Source organism: Pleurodeles waltl, chromosome 4_2 (assembly GCF_031143425.1).
Source record: "Pleurodeles waltl isolate 20211129_DDA chromosome 4_2, aPleWal1.hap1.20221129, whole genome shotgun sequence".
Classification (NCBI taxonomy): Eukaryota; Metazoa; Chordata; class Amphibia; order Caudata; family Salamandridae; genus Pleurodeles; species Pleurodeles waltl.
This window is the reverse complement of record NC_090443.1, coordinates 1043987820-1044007103: the sequence shown is the minus strand read 5'-3', so window position 1 is coordinate 1044007103 and position 19284 is coordinate 1043987820. Positions and strand designations below refer to the sequence as shown.

Genomic DNA, 19284 nt, shown 5'->3' with positions numbered 1-19284 from the left:
GTGGAGAGGTGTTTGTAAGGAGCGGGTGCTATGGTTAACGTCTTTGTGTCTGTGTTTGAAGGCCGTTCAGAGAGCGTGGAAAGGTGTTAGTAAGGAGCGGGTGCTATGGCTAACCCCTCAGCATCTTTGTTTGCAGGTCGTACAGAGTGCGATGAGGGCTGTTTGTAAGGAGCGGTTGCTATGGTTAACGTCTCAGTGTCTTTGTTTGCAGGCCATACAGAGGACGAGAAGGGGTGTTCGTAAGAAGGGGGTGCTATGGTTAACCTCTCAGTGTCTATATTTACAGGCCGCACAGAGGACGAGGAGGGGTGTTTGTAAGGAGCGGGTGCTATGATTAACCTCTTAGTGTCTTTGTTTGCAGGCCGTACAGATGGTGTGGAGGGGTGTTAGTAAGGAGCGGGTGCTATGGTTAACCTCTCAGTCTCTTTGTTTGCAGGCTGTACAGAGGGCGTGGAGGGGGGTTAGTAAGGAGCGGGTGCTATGGTTAACCTCTCAGTGTCTTTGTTTGCAGGCTGTACAGATTATGAGTGGCCTGGTTTGCATCTCCTTAGCAGTGATGTTCTGCCTCATTCAAGAAGGCATCTTGTTCTACACCGGAAGTGGGTTCTGGACTGGGATCCCGGTAAGTAGATGCTGAGGTGCTGGATTATAGGGGGGTGGATGAGTCTCATGAAACAAGATTATTGAAGGGGAGGAACTTGGAGTGGATGTTATCCCAGTAAAACACTTGAAGGGAACCTAAAAGTCTGCTTTTCATGACCATGGGATCTAGCTGGCAGATTATAGGTCACAGCATCCTCCCCTTGTGTTCCCTCTGAGCTAGAGCACTCTGTCACTCTCCCTGGAACTAAATCTCTCAGAGGTAAGTGGACGTTAGGGTCTTGGTAAGTACAGAAGCACTTGCAGAACAAGAGAGCGGTGAGATGTAAGTGCTAACGGGAGGTGAGAACCTTCATATGCAGAGAGAAAATCACCAAGTTTCTTCCATCGAGTACCTGACTAGATGTGGAGGACAAATAGTAAAGGCTTTCTCTGGGAGGGAGAACTCAAAACTCAAAACTATTCCATACAACAGAGTAAATAACAGCTATCAACATTAGAGACCAAACAGTGCTATAACTTTAAAGAAGAATAGGTTTTTTATTTATAGGCATGCAAAGCGAGGACTAAAATAGTGTGCCCTCTGTAAAGTAGAATGTGCCAGAAACTCTGGTACAAGATGTGATTTCAGCTGTTGTGGACTAGGTTTTCAATTGGGCCTGACTTTTGGTTGTCTCAGATCTTCACAACTCCTCTGTCTCTGACTCTCTACGTGGGCATTTCCCTATAATGCAAGCATGTCCTAACGATAGAGATGCAGTCTGTATACTGGTCCAACCTTTGGTACCAGGCTGGGCAGCTTGGTGGGCTAATGCCTTAGTTGATGAATTTGCAACACCAACATTTAAAATGGGCCACAAATCCCATCTCCCACACAACTATGACCATCAGTAGGAAGGGACATGCGCAGTTGAGGATTTCCCAAGTTGCACTGTCTACATCAGTGGTGATGGTGGGGTTCAGGGGAGGATGGAGGGCATCTTCGGGTTCCTGGTCTGGTTCAGGAGTCGGGTCACTGGAGTCCGACAACCAGTTAAGCGCGCCTTTCAGTACTTAAACGTTAAGGTACTTGTGTTCTGATTGTTCTGTTAGCAGGTATGTCCACAGGACTGGGTCATTTCTGGTTAGGGCTTGATCCTGACATCACCTGTTGATCTCTAGAGGTGTATAAGGGAGGAGGATGGCTCAAGAGGTTGTGTTTCAGCACAGTCTCCTACAGCCAGCATAAATGAGCATGCACCAGTAGAGGTAGGTGTAACAGTTTCTATATAGAAGGGAGTAGAAGTTACTGGAAAATATATACCCAACGAGGGTCGTACTCTTATTAAACCGTGTTATACTGTTATACTTACTTGCAGGATATGCTTCGAATATCGTGTAGGAAGCATCCAAAATAAGAGAGCTATTTCAAAGAATGAGTGGAAAGGAGGTAAGCAAGTTGAGGAAAAGTTTTCGTATAGAACGATACTCGTTAGAGAGATAAGTGAATGAAAATATAACTACTTGATACTTAACATGGTTTCATTGTATATAGAAACAGACTGGTGCTATTCAATCGGATATTACGGAAGAATTCAGAGTATTGGAAAAGGACAGATTTGGAGATATAACAATAAAAGACAGGTATAATGGCCTTATATGAGATACAGATTCTACATGGATAAAACAACATAAATTTACAATTATGGGGCTGGGAAGTTTACTTGTGTGTGCATGCTTGGAGTACTAAGGAGATGTGACATATTATTAAGAATATAGGGATATACAGAGTTGGAAAATGCAAATGACATTTCAAATTATAAGTTTGTTGACAAATGCTAATACACAACAAATTAGAATGGTTTCCACCTATTGAATATTAATTTAAAAAAATGTACTGCACTAGTTTTGCGGTTGGCACATATAGATACCTATATTGGACATTTAACTGAAGAATGTATATGGTATATTGTTGACAGCCATAGGAAGCCCTGAGGAAGTCGAGGGGCGATACACCCCAGATGAAACACGTATTGGCTTGGCTGGAGTGGAATGGAGAGGAAGAAATAAAGAAGAATATTTGGAATCAATTTGGGACTCAATTTGTATTTTATATCATTATACTTAGTAGGATGGGTGCTTGTTGTGTAAGAGAGCAGTATTTATCCTACTTGGGTGGCTACGGCAGGCAGCCAGGGACAACCCAAGGGCTGGATCTTTATAATGTAGAAAAACTCAACAAATTCTCAAGGAGTGCATCTTCTGTTGTTCCCTAAGCTTTCTTATGCTTTCAAGCAAGAAGTTGCAGGTGAAACACGTTTAGGCTAAATCTAAGCAATTATTTGTACGGATTAGACAGGGCCGTGCACAGTCCACCGTTGTCGATGTGACCAGCAGCATCACAGGAAGATACACATCAGTGGGTTTTGTTACCAGATAGAAATCCACAGCCACGAGGTAAAACTGATTTCAGAGAGACCTGCTGTGAGGGAGTATGTGTAGGCTGGAGTTTCAATCTTCTACAAAGCTAGTGTTCTGAGCAGAGTGCCACCATCCCAAAAGGTAGCATCCACCTGGCTTCCAAATGGACCCCACCATTTATTGTCACCAGTAAACCACACTGTTAGAAATGGGGTCTCTAGTTGGCGGTCGGTTTGCACCCTGTCCAAGTAGGGACCCTCACTCTAGGATAAGGGAGATACCCGCTCAGATAACCCCTGCTCACCCTCTTGTAGCTTGGCACGAGCAGTCAGGCTTATCTCAGAAGCAATGTGTAAAGCATTTTCACATAACACACAGTAATAATTGAAAACACTACAAAAGGACACCACACCAGTTTTCGAAAAATAGCCAATATTTAACTATATAAAACAAGACCAAAGACGATAAAAAATCCAACATACAGTAATAAAAATATGAATGCTGCAAGATGTACTTAACAATACAGTTCCTTGAAGTCGATAACTTCACCTGGGGCTATCACGGTGTCGTGAACAACAAAACCAAAAGTTCAGGCTGGCCTCGGCGTCGCGGGCCAGCTGCGGTGTCAGGGACGGTGCTTCGTGACCCTCACGAGCGGTGTCCACAGGCCAGAGTGCAGGCAAGGATGCCTGGAGACGACACTGGAGCCGATGGTGCTGCGTCGGTGGACTGGGTCTGCGGCGCGGGATGGGACGGTGCTTCATGCTCCTCACGAGCGGTGTCCAGAGGCCACAGTGCAGGCAGCGGCGCCGGTGTCAGCAGGAGTGACGTCGTCAGGGATGCCCAGGATGCGGTGTGAGCAGGTGACGTCGGAGTGCGGGGCCCACAGGTTGCGGTGCGAGCAGCGGCTCGGTGAAGTCGTCCGATGACGGCGTCGGTAAGACCAGGGTCGCGGTACGAAGCGGGGCAATGCGACTCCGTGTGGCGTCGGCAGGTCACGGTGCAGGCCAGCGGCGTCATTGGCGGTGTCGGAATGGTTTCTCCTCTTGAACAGCACAAAACGCACAGTTCCCAGTGCTGCAGGTCGAGGAAGCTGAAGTCTTTGGTGTCCCTGAGACTTCCAACAGGAGGGAAGCTCTACTCCAAGCCATTGGAGAATTTTCTCAAGCAGGACACACAGCAAAGTTCACCCTTTGCACTCTTTTCAGGCAGAAGCAGCAACTGCAGGCCAGTCCAGCAAAGCAACACAGCAAAGGGACAGTACTCTTCCTTCAGCTCTTCAGCTCTTCTCCTTGGCAGAGGTTCCTCTTGATTCCAGAAATATTCTAAAAGTCTGGGGGTTTGGGTCTGCTTCCTATACCCAGCTCTGCCTTTGAAGTTTGCAAACTTCAAAGCAAATTCTCAAGTGTTTGCAAGATCCTTCCTTGGCCAGGCCCCAGACACTCACCAGGGGGTCAGAGACAGCATTGTGTGAGGGCAGGCACAGTCCTTTCAGGTGTGAGTGACCACTCCTCCTCTCCCCTCCAGCACAGATAGCTAATCAAGATATGCAAGCTACACCCCAGCCCCCTTTGTGTCACTGTCTAGAGGAGAGGTGTGAACAGCCCAACTGTCAAACTGACCCAGACAGGGAATCCACAAACAGGCAGACTCACAGAATGGATTAAGCAAGAAAATGCCTACTTTCTAAAAGTGGCATTTTCAAACGCACAATCTTAAAATCAACTTTACTAAAAGATGTATTTTTAAACTGTGAGCTCAGAGACCCTAAACTCCACATGTCCATCCGCTCCCAAAGGGAATCTACACTTTAATCAGATTTAAAGGTAGCCCCCATGTTAACCTATGAGAGGGACAGGCCTTGCAACAGTGAAAAACAAATTTAGCAATATTTCACTGTTAGGACATATAAATCACATTACTATATGTCCTACCTTAACCATACACTGCACCCTGCCCTTGGGGCTACCTGGGGCCTACCTTAGGGGTGCCTTACATGTAAGAAAAGGGAAGGTTTAGGCCTGGCAAGTGGGTACACTTGCCAAGTCAAAGTTACAGTCAAAACTGCACCTACAGACACTGCAGTGGCAGGTCTGAGACATGATTACATAGCTACTTATGTGGGTGGCACAACCAGTGCTGCAGGCCCACTAGTAGCATTTGATTTACAGGCCCTGGCCACCTCTAGTGCACTTTACTAGGGACGTACCAGTAAATCAAATATGCAAATCATGGATAAATCAATCAACAGTACAATTTCCATAGGGAACAGTTGCACTTTAGCACTGATTAGCAGTGGTAAAGTGTGCAGAGACAATAAACCAGCAAAAACAGACCTGAAAAAATAGGAAGAAGAAGGCACAAAGTTTGGGGATAACCCTGCAAAAAGGGCCATTTCCAACACACACACACACAAAGCTTTCATAAATGTTTCAAGTAAGAAACAGACATGCGGCCCCTGTTATGGCTCTTACGTAGTTCTTTAAGCAGATCGCAGAGTTATAGGGAAAAAGGCATGTGTCCCTGCAGTAGCAACTTGCTGCCACCACCACCAGTCAGTGAAAAGCATATGTTGAGGGGGTAGCAGCGACCTTCACTCACATTATGCTTACACATTTCATGTGCATCCAGCTTCCCTTAGCAAGCCAATGACAGCTCCGATAATGGACCATCCTGGATATGGTTGAACGCCTTCCATAGGCTCACATGACTGTCCATTTCAGTGGTGGGAAAACACAAGGCTGGCCATAGTAGAACCTCATTCTCTTCTAGCTCAAAGCGATGACGTTAGCGCAGACGTTGATCTGAATGAATCTACGTGGACCACTTGACCACTCTGCTTTACATTCAGAAACAAGGGGTCCACACGCTCTCCCGCTGTCCAGAAAGGCACATCAGGTTTAGCTGTGGCCACTAGCCTCACAGACTCCTGGCCGAACACCTCTCGGGCATTGACAACGACTTTGCAGATCTGCTCAGCAACACAGAGTCAAGACACTCACAAGTGGAAACTAAATTTCAAGATGCAGTCCTGCACTTTCAAGAGTGGAGAACACCATAAGTGGATCTATTTGTGAGTCTAGAAACAAAAGATTCCACCTTAGTGGCGTTTAAGTTTGCCGTTCCCTCTTGGTGCAGTCAGTGCGCTCAATGGTCTGTCAATTGAAAAACAGGCGGTTTTGGAGTTTGGCTGTGGTCCCAGCGAAGAGGGTGTTGCCGTAGTCCAGGCGGCTCGTGACAAGGGCGTGGGTCACGGTTTTTCTAGTGTCGGCAGGGATCCAGCGGAAGATCTTGCGGAGCATGCAGAGGGTGAGGAAGCAGGCGGAGGACACGGCGTTGACTTGCTTGGTCATGGTGAGAAGAGGGTCCAAGATGAAGCCGAGGTTGCGGGCGTGGTCTGTGGGGGTCGGTGCAGTGCCGAGGGCCGTGGGCCACCAGGAGTCGTCCCAGGCGGACGGGGTGTTGCAGAGGATGAGGACTTCCGTTTTTTCAGAGTTCAGCTTTAGGTGGCTGAGCCTCATCCAATCTGCGACGTCCTTCATACCCTCTTGTAGGTTGGTCTTGGCGCTGGCGGGGTCCTTGGTGAGGGAGAGTATAAGTTGGGTGTCAGCGTAGGAGGTGATGATGATGTCGTGCTTGTGTAGGATGTTGGCGAGGGGGCTCATGTTGACATTGAAGAGTGTCGGGCTGAGCGATGAGCCTTGAGGTACGCCGCAGATGATCTCGGTGGGGTCTGAGCGAAACGGAGGGAGGTAAACTCTTTGGGAACGGTTTGAGAGTAAGGAGCCGATCCAGTCCAGGGCCTGGCCTTGGATCCCGGTAGAGCGGAGGCGGGTGATTAGGGTGCGGTGACAGACGGTGTCGAAGGCAGCCGGGAGGTCGAGGAGGATGAGGGCGACTGTTTCACCGTTGTCCATCAGGGTTCTGATGTCGTCTGTGACTGAAATGAGGGTGGTTTCCGTGCTGTGGTTGGTTCGGAATCCGGTTTGTGAAGGGTCGAGCAGGTTGTTGTTTTCCAGGAAGGTGGTCAGCTGTTTGTTGACGGTCTTCTCTATTACCTTGGCTGGGAAAGGCAGGAGAGAGATGGGGCGGAGATTTTTCAGGTCGCTCGGGTCAGCCGTAGGTTTCTTTAGTAGGGCGTTGACTTCGGCGTGTTTCCAGCATTCGGGGAAGGTAGCAGAAGAAAAAGAAGAGTTGATGACGGCCTGGAGGTGCGGGGCGATGATGTCGTCGGCTTTATTAAAGATGAACTGAGGGCAGGGGTCCGAAGGGGCGCCTTAGTGGATAGAGTTCATGATGGATTTGGTTTCTTCAGTGTTGATGTGGGTCCAGTTGTTGAGGGTGATGGCCGGGGGTGCGGGTTCGGTAGTGTTTGGTTGGGTCTGGTGTCCGAAGCTGTCGTGGAGGTCGCTGATCTTGCGATGGAAGAAGGTGGCGAGGGATTCGCACAAATCCTGTGAGGGTGTGACGGCGTTGGCGTTTGGGTTGGAGAACTCCTTGACGATGCTGAAGAGTTCTCTGCTGTTGTGGCTGTTTTTGTCCAGTCTGTCGGTGAAAAAGTTCCTTTTGGCAGCGCGGATCAGGTGGTGGTGTTCGCGGGTAGCGTTCTTGAGAGCGGTCATGTTGTCAGCGGTGTGGTCCTTGCGCCTTCTCGAGGGTGCGACAAGTTTTCTTTGATTCTTTGAGGGTGTCAGAGAACCAGAGAGGTTTTTTGGTGTTGGTCTGTCGATGCGTGCGTTTGAGGGGAGCAAGGTTGTCTGCGCAGTTGGAGATCCAGTTTGTGAGGCTGAGGGCTGCGGCATTGGGGTCGGTGGTGAGGGTGGGTTGGTTGGCGGCGAGTGCGGAGAAGAGTTGCTCTTCGGGGATCTTGTTCCACTGTCGACGAGGGATGGGTTGAGTGCGGAGGTGGCGGGTCTCGCGTCGGAATGTGAAGTGGACACAGCTGTGGTCGGTCCAGTGTAGGGCGGAGGTGTGGCTGAAGAAGATGTGTTTGCTGGCGGAGAAGATAGGGTCAAGCGTGTGTCTGGCGATGTGGGTGGCGGTGTTCACCAGTTGCTTGAGGCCGAGGTTGGCGAGGTTGTCGAGCAGGGTGGTGGTGTTGGGGTCGTTGTTCTGGGCGTGCGGCGTGCGGGGAGATGAAGTCGGCGATGGCGTCGGTGAAAGGGGCGTGCGGTCCGGGGGGTCGGTAGACGAGGGATCCTCTGAGGGTGGTCCTAGGGTCGGTACGAATTTGAAAATGCAGATGTTCAGCGGCGAGAGGGGTGTTTTCGGTGGAGGTGGTGACGCTGATGGAGTCTTTGAAGACGATGGCGATACCTCCTCCTACTTGGTTGGTGCGGTCTTTTCTGGAGATCTTGTAGCCTTCGGGGATGGCAGTGGCGATGTCTGGAGCTGATGAGGCGTTCATCCAGGTTTCCGTGATGAAGGCGACTTCCGGAGCTGTGGAGTCCAGGAGGTCCCAGAGTTCGACGGCGTGCTTGTGGACAGAGCGCGCGTTGACCAGGATGCACTTGAGGTGGTTGATGGCGCGTGGGCTGGTGGTTGTGGTAATTGCGTGGGGGAAGATGCGTTTGCAGGAGTTACAGGCGAAGGGTCCATGGGTGCGCTTGGGATGGGCTTGGAAGCAGGTGTTGTAGCGCCCGGGGTTGAGGGCGTGGAGGGTGGTGGGGTCGTAGCGGGTCAGCGGGGTAGGGGAGGGCTGGGGACCAGGGGTCGTGGCGCTGGGCGCGGGCCAGGCGCGGACGGGCGCAGACGGGCTTGCCTCTGGCGCGCCTCCGGCGCGCCAGCGGCCGCCATAAGAGGGAGGAGGGGCGGAGGGGTCAGCTGGGGGCGAATGGGAGCTGGGGGGCGGGGGCGTGCAGGAGGTCGTGGCGGGAAAGCGCGAGGGGGGGACAGGTAGAGTGAGAAGAGCTGGGGGAGGGGGATTTAAGGGTGGAGGGTGGTGAGTGTTAGGAGTTTTAGGAGATTAGGGAGAGAGATAGGAGTAGGGTTGAAAAGATAGGGGAGGGGGGGTGGTAGAGGTGGGTGAGGGTGAGAGGTAGAGTGAGAGGATAGGGTGGGTGAGGGTGAGAGGTAGAGTGAGAAAATAGGGAGATAGGTAACAGAGGGGGTGTCGGGACGGGGGGAGAGATAGGGAAATAGATAGGTGGAGAGATAGAAAAATAGGTAGATAGGAGGAGGGGGTCAGTGAGGGAGTTAGATGGAGAGATAGGTAGAGGAGTGAGGGAGGCAGGTAGCGAAAGGGTAGATGTGGGTGATAGTGAGAGATAGATGGAGAGATAGAGGGGGTGAGGCAGGAGCAGGAGGGCAGAGACAGGGGCGGGAAGAGACAGGGGTCGGAGAAGACCGAAGAACAGAAGAAGCGAAGAGCACAGAAGACCGGAAGAACACAGAGGAACAGAAGAGCACAGAAGAACAGAAGAGAAGAACACAGAAGACTGGAAGAACAGAGAAGACCGGAAGAACACAGAAGAACAGAAGAGAAGAACATAGAAGAATGGAAGAACACAGAAGAACAGAAGAACACAGAAGAACAGAAGAGAAGAACACAGAAGAACAGAAGAACACAGAGGAAGATGCAGGGGACGAAGAAGCAGAAGAGCAGACGAACAGAAGATCAACAAAGAAGATACAGAAGACGAAGAGCAGAAGGCAGAAGACCACAGAGCAAGATGAGGAAGAAGAGAGGCGACAGGAGTGACTGAGGAGCGCACAGAAGAAGAGAGAAGACGGGGAAAAGAAGAGTACAGAAGAAGATTGCAGAGGAGGAGCGAGGAGGAAGAGACAGAGAGGAGGTAAAGAAGCAGGAGCAGGAGAGAGGGTGAGTAGCGCGGGGCAGGGCGAGGGGCTGGGAGGTGGGGGCTACTTACTGTGAGGTGGGTCTCAGGAACCTGGAGGAGCTGGAGGAGCTGCAGCGACAGGGGGAGCGACCTACCCTTGGGTCAAGGGTCACTACCACTGTCGCGCAGCGGCCGCCATATGAGGTAGGAGGGGGGGGAGGGGTCAGCTGGGGGCGAATGGGAGCTGGGGGGGCGTGCAGGAGGACGCGACGGGAAAGCGTGAGGGAGGGGGGGACAGGTAGAGTGAGAAGAGCTGGGGGAGGGGGATTTAAGGGTGGAGGGGGGTGAGTGTTAGGAGTTTTAGGAGATTAGGGAGAGAGATAGGAGTAGGGTTGAAAAGATGGGGGGGGTGGTAGAGGTGGGTGAGGGTGAGAGGTAGAGTGAGAGGATAGGGAGATAGGTAACAGAGGGGGTGTCGGGACGGGGGGAGAGATAGGGAAATAGATAGGTGGAGAGATAGAAAAATAGGTAGATAGGAGGAGGGGGTCAGTGAGGGAGTTAGATGGAGAAATAGGTAGAGGAGTGAGGGAGGCAGGTAGCGAAAGGGTAGATGTGGGTGATAGTGAGAGATAGGTGGAGAGATAGAGGGGGGTGAGGCAGGAGCAGGAGGGCAGAGACAGGGGCGGGAAGAGACAAGGGTCGGAGAAGACTGAAGAACAGAAGAAGCGAAGAGCACAGAAGACCGGAAGAACACAGAGGAACAGAAGAGCACAGAAGAACAGAAGAGAAGAACACAGAAGACTGGAAGAACAGAGAAGACCGGAAGAACACAGAAGAATAGAAGAGAAGAACACAGAAGACCGGAAGAACACAGAAGAATAGAAGAACACAGAAGAACAGAAGAGAAGAACACAGAAGAACAGAAGAACACAGAGGAAGATGCAGGGGACGAAGAAGCAGAAGAGCAGACGAACAGAAGATCATCAAAGAAGATACAGAAGACGAAGAGCAGAAGGCAGAAGACCACAGAGCAAGATGAGGAAGAAGAGAGGCGACAGGAGAGGCTGAGGAGCGCACAGAACAAGAGAGAAGACGGGGAAAAGAAGAGTACAGAAGAAGATTGCAGAGGAGGAGCGAGGAGGAAGAGACAGAGAGGAGGAAAAGAAGCAGGAGCAGGAGAGAGGGTGAGTAGCGCGGGGCAGGGCGAGGGGCTGGGAGGTGGGGGGTACTTACTGTGAGGTGGGTCTCAGGAACTCAGGAACCTGGAGGAGCTGCAGCGGCAGGGGGAGCGACCTACCCTTGGGTCAAGGCTACCTCATATATTGTCCTCAACATTGCCTTGGAGGTCCTGGGTACCAATATTTCATCTGTCCTCAGCATGTGACCTACAACAGCACATGCCGCAAACCTGTATCTCTGGGTTTGTATGTTGTAGATTCAAAGGCGACCTTCCCACCTCCAGGGTTGTGGGAAAATAGCACAAACTTTTACCCAGTCATTATCAAATTGCTGCTCTTCCTTTCACCATCCTGAGGTACTTTGGCAGGTGGGGAAAAAGGCATAATCTAGAAAGGTGTCTTGTGGGAATTAGGAACATGATCATGTCAACATGCAAGAAAATGATACTTAGACCCAGAAGAAAAATAACTTGCAGTAGCCTGCACCCAACAATAGATGGTGGGGGAGGGCACAACATGTGATCTAGAACAGTACAAGTTGCAAACAGAGTGCTGGAGGTAAGTAAAGTTTTCCTTTCTTCACATGCTATAATCCCTGTATTTGGGCTAAAATATCAATATTGAATTGGTCTGGCCTTTACAAGACCCTTGCACAGGGCTCAGCGGTTGAAACCCTTGAAGGGTGTGGGGAATGTGAGGTTGGAGTCTTTAAGGCTGGCTAGTGCTGCTTTGAACCTGATGGATACCTATGTAGTGAATATTGGTGGACTGAGTGAACTACAGTTTATTCAAACCCCTGTTCCTCTTAACATTAATGAAGTCTCCGGAGCTCTTGTCAGCCTTCTGTGGAAGACCTAAAGACTTTAAAAAGTTTTTGGCAGATCAAATAGCTGAAAGCTTTTTGGTCTTCAATTGGAAATGTAGCAAGCCTTTTAAGCTGAGACCTTGGGCCCGATTCACAAAGGTAAAGTTTGACCAAAAGTCTAACTTGGACCAAAAGTCTAACATTACTACATTTTGGTATTCACAAAGGTAAAGTTAGACCAAAAGTCTAACTGGAACAAAAGTCTAACATTACTACTTTTTGGTATTCACAAAGGTAAAGTTAGACCAAAAGTCGAACTTAACCGGTAGTAAAGTTGTACTTTTGGCCTAACTTTATTTACCTTTGTGAATCAGGCCCTCCATTTTTAAACATGATTGAGAGCCCTAGTTTAACTCTCTGCCAGCAGCACTGGCTAATGTCTTCCAGGAAATCTGGAGGATTTTCCATGGTACCAGTCTAGTACAAAAAGTGTAGAGCCTTACTGTTTTTTTCTTCTAAATACATGTTATTTGTTAAGGAATTAAATGATATAGTCACATTTTTACCTTAAAAAAAAAACCTGAACTAATAGCATTTCCTGGCATTTGCAATTCCTTTCTTCTCCACAAGTATTTCTTGAATTATGCCTGAGACATTATCCTTTCCTTCCCCAGTTCATCCTGGCTGGAGCGGTCTCCATCATTGCTGAAAAGCGTGCTGGCCCCTGCTGGGTAAGTGTTTCAGCACTTCCACCTCCCTCAGCACCAACCAGTCACACTTGTGAACTATCTGAAGAGAGTGGTCTCACAAGGGGCACACCGCACTGAGACATGATGCTGGCATGGCAGTTTCTTTCTCTGGCACAGTTTTTCTTGGCCCACCTTGAAGTTGTTGTATTAGAACCAGGTGTCTTCACACTTCCAGTTCCAAGTCTGTTATTTGGTAGCACTGCACTGGCCTATGTGAGCTCGCAGACCTCCTTGCCTGAGGTGTGTTTGGATCCATCCCCTCCCACCACAGCTCACATGTCGCTCTTTAGGTCTGATGACCTGCCTCTACTGGGTTCTCCACCCCAAGATCTCTGCTCCAATGACCATCAAGAGCTTCATAGCATCTCCTAACTCATCCTTCATCTCATTTGTGATTGGCTGGACTCCATGGCGTGATCCACCACCCTTCTTCCGATCATGCTTCGCAGACCCTCTACAGGAGCTTCTGACCCTGAGAGATCTGTCCTTTCACTTGGTGCAGAATTATTTCATCTGGTGATAACTCGTTCATCATTTAGAAATCAGCATCCATGAAGGTCTTAAATAGAAAATGTTTTTGATTAATCAGGAGTTCCTCAAAAGTTGTTTGCCTTTTGCTGATAGAAGTGAAATCTTTGATATGCTGATTGGCCCATAAGGCGAAGCCCAGTCCCAAGTTCAGAACTCGATGCAGGGAATGCGGGTTGAAACCCTACCTGTTATGTGTGTTTGTGACTTCACCTAGGAGGGGGCAAACTCCATGTCAGTGGTCCTTATCATAGTTTTGTTTATTTGTTCTACAGCTGTATGTCGCATGGCTGATGAACCTGGCGAGCCTCGCTGTGGCCATTGCTGGAATTGTGATCATCGCCAATGACTTCATACGGTTCCCTTGGTACCGGTGGAGCGCCTTTTACTTTTGTAAACGAGAGAGTAATGTTTACAGTGATGACTACGCTCCCACTGGACCACAGTCCAGAGACTGGCAGATGGAGCAATGCATGGATATGTTTTCCAACTTCATGGTAAGTAGAGGCTGGGACAGGGAACCTACTGGTCTGCCTACACACATCCACGCAGTGACTACAACATGTGGCATGCCCACAGCCCTGAAGAACAAAGATTCATGCTATTGACACTGGGGATAGTGCTATACACTAGTTATTCATAGTTATTCATTCCTGGAGAATGAGCCATAAATATGAATGCTCATCGACACCAGAGTCGGGAGTCAGCAGCCCTTCCTTGCCTAAGCCGCTTCAGTATTAATGTGTGGGTTATTCAGGGAACTGCTTGACCTCTCTACGCCTGAATTATACAGACATCATTTCCTACTTACTCGCCCACTTCCCCTCTGTCCCTGTGGAGGGCTCCTCTGCTTCTCAATGGGGTTGTCAATTCACCTAAACGCTCTTCTAACTCTTTTGGATATGTTCCTACTTTGTAAATACAACGTGAATATATATATATATATATATATATATATATATATATATACACACATACACACACATAGACACACATGTACACACATACACACACAACATGACATACCTATAATTATGAGGCCGGCCACTGAACCTATTGAAGTGTATATTTAATATTCTAACTCCACGTGCTGTTTGATAATAGTGAAGGTTATAAAGTGGGCTGAGTCAAATATCACTGCACTTTTATTTTTTTCGATACACTCGCTCAAAACGACCTAAACACACTATGGGGACCGATCCTCATAACGCACCGGTCCTCACAAGGATAGTGTTTGTCTGGAACTAACAGTGTTTACCCACTCTATCACAGCGTGGGCTACACATGCCCACATATACACACACATACACATATTCACACAAGTACACATACACTTCCATACACACAAATACATATACACTATGGTAAAGCCCAAGAGTGCTCCGAGCTGTGTTCCTTTTAGGAATGTTGATGGACATTAAATTTGTGATAGCCACAATCACATAAAAGGAAGCACCCGTGCTAAAGTGTTCGGCAGGAGCTCGTGGCATTTTGGATTGTGTGTTTGGAAAACTGCCAGAACCACCGCAGCCAAGTATCTACATTTCAACTGCCAATTAATTGGAACATTACTGAATGTTTCAGCATTCGAGTCACTGTACCGGAGCTGTCAGATGAAATGAGATTAACAAGGCAAGTGCGGTTACGTGGGGCATAACATCTTTATTTTATTTCATGAAAACAATTTCACATCTTAAGAATGACATCTTAAAAAATGGCATGCCTTTAAATAAACGACGACTTTGAAACGGTGATTACGTCAACACCACGGAACTTCCAATGAGAGGCAGTCAAGCCGGATTTAAAAGGACATCATGTGATGTGAAATGTTTTTCTAGCATTGAGAAAGGCATATAATAATGCTGAAACGCGTCTGCTGTTTAAACTTGAAATAAATGATTGGTAAAGCCCAAGAGTGCTCCGAGCTGTGTTCCTTTTAGGAATGTTGATGGACATACACACAATGATATAGACAAACATAGGAGAAAACAAAGTGAACAAGAGATAGTAGATGATAAGAGAATGGCAGACGGTGAGAGGGATGGTGTGTGGAGGGGAAGTGATGGAGAAAGAGAAGAGATATGTTGGCAGAAAAGGTGATGGGTTGAGGAGATGGTGGCAGACAGTAAGGACTAGTGGTAAGGCTATTGTCATTGAAAGGATGCAAGTGACAGGTAGTGACAGGAACAAGAGGAATTTCTGACATCAATGAAATGGTAGTGTTGGGAGACTAAATATTAAGGTCAGGGGTTTATCTTCAACCTCACCAGTAAAGTGTAAAATAATTGATTTAATATGAAGACTCTGAAATGACCAGATCAGGGCCCGGCAGGAGAGCTCATCCGCGGTGGGTGGGTTAAGGTTGGGTGCAAAGAACCTATAGGTTTTGGCATCACACAACAAGGCAATCATGCAAACAACCCCTATAGGTGCTGGCTTCAGACAGCCCCGTACACTGATTTGCAATGTGCCCTGGTTACCTTCAGCTGCCCTTATTGATGGGGAGGAGGCTGTTCCTGAGTGATGATGCATCTAACAGTGTTGTGTCTTCTCTCCTCTGCAGTATGTGCTCAGTGGCATGAAGGTCATGCTGCTGGTGGCCACCTCCCTGACCATCTGCATTGCCCTGTGGTCCCTGGGGTACGGCTGTAAGACCCTCTGCTGTAAACTGGCCTCACAACAGGTACGTATCAGGACTTGTGGCGGCTGCCTGTCCTCACTGCTTCTTCTGAATGAGGCGGGAGGGTATGAGAGCATGTGTTCTGTGATGTTGTGAATAATCCCACTGAGATCTGCAGCTGTTTTTGGGATGATCCCCATGGGCCCTATTACACACAGAGCGCACTTTCTCTGTTTGAGAAGCATTGCACTTTAAAACAGGTGCACCGGGTGCAAACAGAAAAGTGCACCCTATTACTTTAAATGCGCTGCCTTCAGGGCAGCCGAAAACTCACCCTGTCTTCAGGGCAGTGCATGCCTCTGCTTTAAAGCCACTCTGTGTTTCACTGTGCCTACACTTATAAGGGGGATTAGAGATCCCCATGCGGGCGGGTGCAGTGAATGCAAGGCAATGTGTGTGGAGTTTATAGGACACCCTTGCCCCCCCTCCAAAGGGTTGCCATCGGGGATGCACTGACAGAGCGTCCTGACAGCTTCTTTGCCTCTGTGGCCACTTCTATAATACGGAGCAGGCGCAGAGGCAAACTGGTTCCCTCATTTGCATGGGACCACGCCCCATGCAAATGAGGGAACGCCCTCTGGTGATAGCGCTGAATTACAGAAAGGGTTGCACAAGTGTCTGTAAAGTGCCCCCGGGGCACGCAAAGCAGGCGCACATGCTTGTTGTGCCCAGGGGCACTTTGTATAATAGGCCCCCAGGTATATACACAAAGCAGTCTTCCTTCCCCAAAATACCTTTCCGCCAGCCATCCCGAACGCCACAGAAAGTCTTTCTTTCTCGTTTGTTGCTCACCCCAATGTGTTTCTTAAGCTTCCTGCTCGTGTTGTTGAATTACCCCTCACACTCTTCCTGTGTGCATGGGATGTCCAGAAAAACTGTTTTGCAGTTGACACTTTTGAGAGTCCGGCACTTCCTGTTTGAGGGGCTCTCTGTATGTGAGTGTTCGCTGCACTGGGATGATAACTGGGCCAGGTAAGTCACCAGACTCCTGGGGGAGCCAGGACAGACATCTTGCTTGGCCCCTCACAGCCAAAGCAGAAGCCAAACCATCAAATACCCAGTATGTAAACCAAGCAGCAAATATCACTCTTTAAAATGCAAAAGGAGATTTATTTCTTTATTGTTTGTCTTTAAGCTCAGTACAACACTGCCTTGTGTGACATTTAATAAAATTAATATCTTCAAACCCTGAGCTTAGAAATAGTCAAGAATCCAGCAGCACATACTGACAATGTGTGACCCAGGAGACAAGGCAGCCTGCCACCTGCTGTGTGAATGGTACAAATTGTTATTTTATACATAACAATAGTATCATCTTTAAAACCTTATGACAGGCAGCTTTTGGTATTACAGTCCAAATTAAATTGAATTACTTGTAAGTGTTCTCTCGCAAATAAATTCAACACTGAGAGCAAATAAGGTACAGTGAAGGACATAAGGCGCAGTGAAGTGAAGGTGCAGTGAAGGACATAAGGTACAGTGAGGTAATAAGGTACAGTGAAGGACACAAGGTGCTGAGAGGTAATAAGGTATAGTGAAGTAAAGGTACAGTGAACAACATAAGGTACAGTGAGGTGATATGGTACAGTGAAGGACATAAGGTACAGTGAAGTGAAGGTACACTGAACGACATAAGGTACAGTGAGGTAATAAGGTACAGTGAAGGACATAAGGTACAGTGAGGTAATAAGGTGCAGTGAAGGACATAAATTACAGTGAGGTAATAAGGTACAGTGAAGTGAAGGTACAGTGAACGACATAAGGTACAGTGAGGTAATAAGGTACAGTGAAAGACATAAGGTTCAGTGAGGTAATAAGGTATAGTGAAGTGAACGTACAGTGAAGGACATAAGGTGTAGTGAAGGTACAGTGAAGGACATAAGGTGCAGTGAAGTGAAGGTGCAGTGAAGGACGTAAGGTACAGTGAAGTGAAAGCACAGTGAGGTAATAAGGTGCAGTGAAGAACATAAGGTACAGTGGGGTAAAAAGGTGCAGTGGAGGACATAAGGCGCAGTGAGGTAATAAGGTGCAGTGAGGCAATAAGGTGCAGTGGGGTAATAAGGTGCAGTGAAGGACATAAGGTACAGTGAGGTAATAAGGTGCAGTGAAGGACATAAGGTACAGTGAAGGACATGAGGTGCAGTGAGGTAATAAGGTGCAGTGAAGGACATAAGGTGCCGTGAATTGAAGGTGCAGTGAAGGACATAAGGTACAGTGAAGGACGTAAGGTACAGTGAAGTCAAGGTACAGTGAAGTGAAGGTACAGTGACGGACATAAGGTACAGTGAGGTAATAAGGTGCAGTGAAGGACATAAGGTACAGTGGGGTAACAAGGTACAGTGAAGGACACAAGGTGCAGTGAGGTAATAAGGTGCAGTGAAGGACATAAGGTACAGTGGGGTAATAAGGTGCAGTGAAGGACATAAGGTACAGTGAGGTAATAAGGTGTAGTGAAGGACATAAGGTGCAGTGGGGTAATAAGGTGCAGTGAGGGACATAAGGTACAGTGAAGGACATAAGGTACAGTGAAGGACCTGAGGTGCAGTGAAGGACATAAGGTACAGTGAGGTAATAAGGTGTAGTGAAGGACATAAGGTGCAGTGGGGTAATAAGGTGCAGTGAAGGACATAAGGTGCAGTGAAGGACATAAGGTACAGTGAGGTAATAAGGTGCAATGAAGGACATGAGGTACAGTGAGGTAATAAGGTACAGTGAACAACATATGGTACAGTGAAGTGAAGGTACAGTGAACGACATAAGGTACAATGAGGTAATAAGGTACAGTGAAGGACATAAGGTACAGTGAGGTAATAAGGTATAGTGAAGTGAAGGTACAGTGAAGGACATAAGGTGCAGTGACGTGAAGGTGCAGTGAAGGACGTAAGGTACAGTGAAGTGAAAGTACAGTGAGGTAATAAGGTGCAGTGAAGAACATAAGGTACAGTGGGGTAAAAAGGTGCAGTGGAGGACATAAGGCGCAGTGAGGTAATAAGGTGCAGTGAGGTAATAAGGTGCAGTGGGGTAATAAGGTGCACTGAAGGACATAAGGTACAGTGAGGTAATAAGGTGCAGTGAAGGACATAAGGTACAGTGAAGGACATAAGGTACAGTGGGGTAATAAGGTGCAGTGAAGGACATGATGTGCAGTGATGTAATAAGGTGCAGTGAAGGACATAAGGTACAGTGGGGTAAATAAGGTGCAGTGAAGGACATAAGGTACAGTGAAGGACATGAGGTGCAGTGAAGGACATAAGGTACAGTGAGGTAATAAGGTACAGTGAGGTAATAAGGTGCAGGGAAGGACATAAGGTGCAGTGGGGTAATAAGGTGCAGTGAAGGACATAAGGTGCAGTGAAGGACATAAGGTACAGTGAGGTAATAAGGTGCAGTGAAGGACATGAGGTACAGTGAGGTAATAAGGTTCAGTGACAGACATAAGGTACAGTGAGGTAATAAGGTGCAGTGAAGGACATAAGGTACAGTGAAGGACAAGGTACAGTGAAGGACATAAGGTACAGTGAAGGTACAGTGAAGATCATAAGGTACAGTGAAGTGAAGGTGCAGT

General features: G+C 48.2%; 1 protein-coding gene across 11 annotated transcripts in view; it reads left to right on the top strand.

Moving 5' to 3' along the window:
• Positions 1-19284, top strand: part of LOC138293695 (transmembrane protein 176B-like) — an 86194-nt gene that overhangs the window by 48948 nt on the left and 17962 nt on the right. For all 11 annotated transcript variants that reach the window (XM_069233019.1, XM_069233014.1, XM_069233018.1 and 8 more), the window contains exons 3-6: positions 512-622; positions 12437-12493; positions 13315-13536; positions 15603-15722. In XM_069233019.1, coding sequence (XP_069089120.1) covers positions 512-622; positions 12437-12493; positions 13315-13536; positions 15603-15722 — 510 coding nt within the window. The remainder of the gene's footprint in view (positions 1-511; positions 623-12436; positions 12494-13314; positions 13537-15602; positions 15723-19284) is intronic.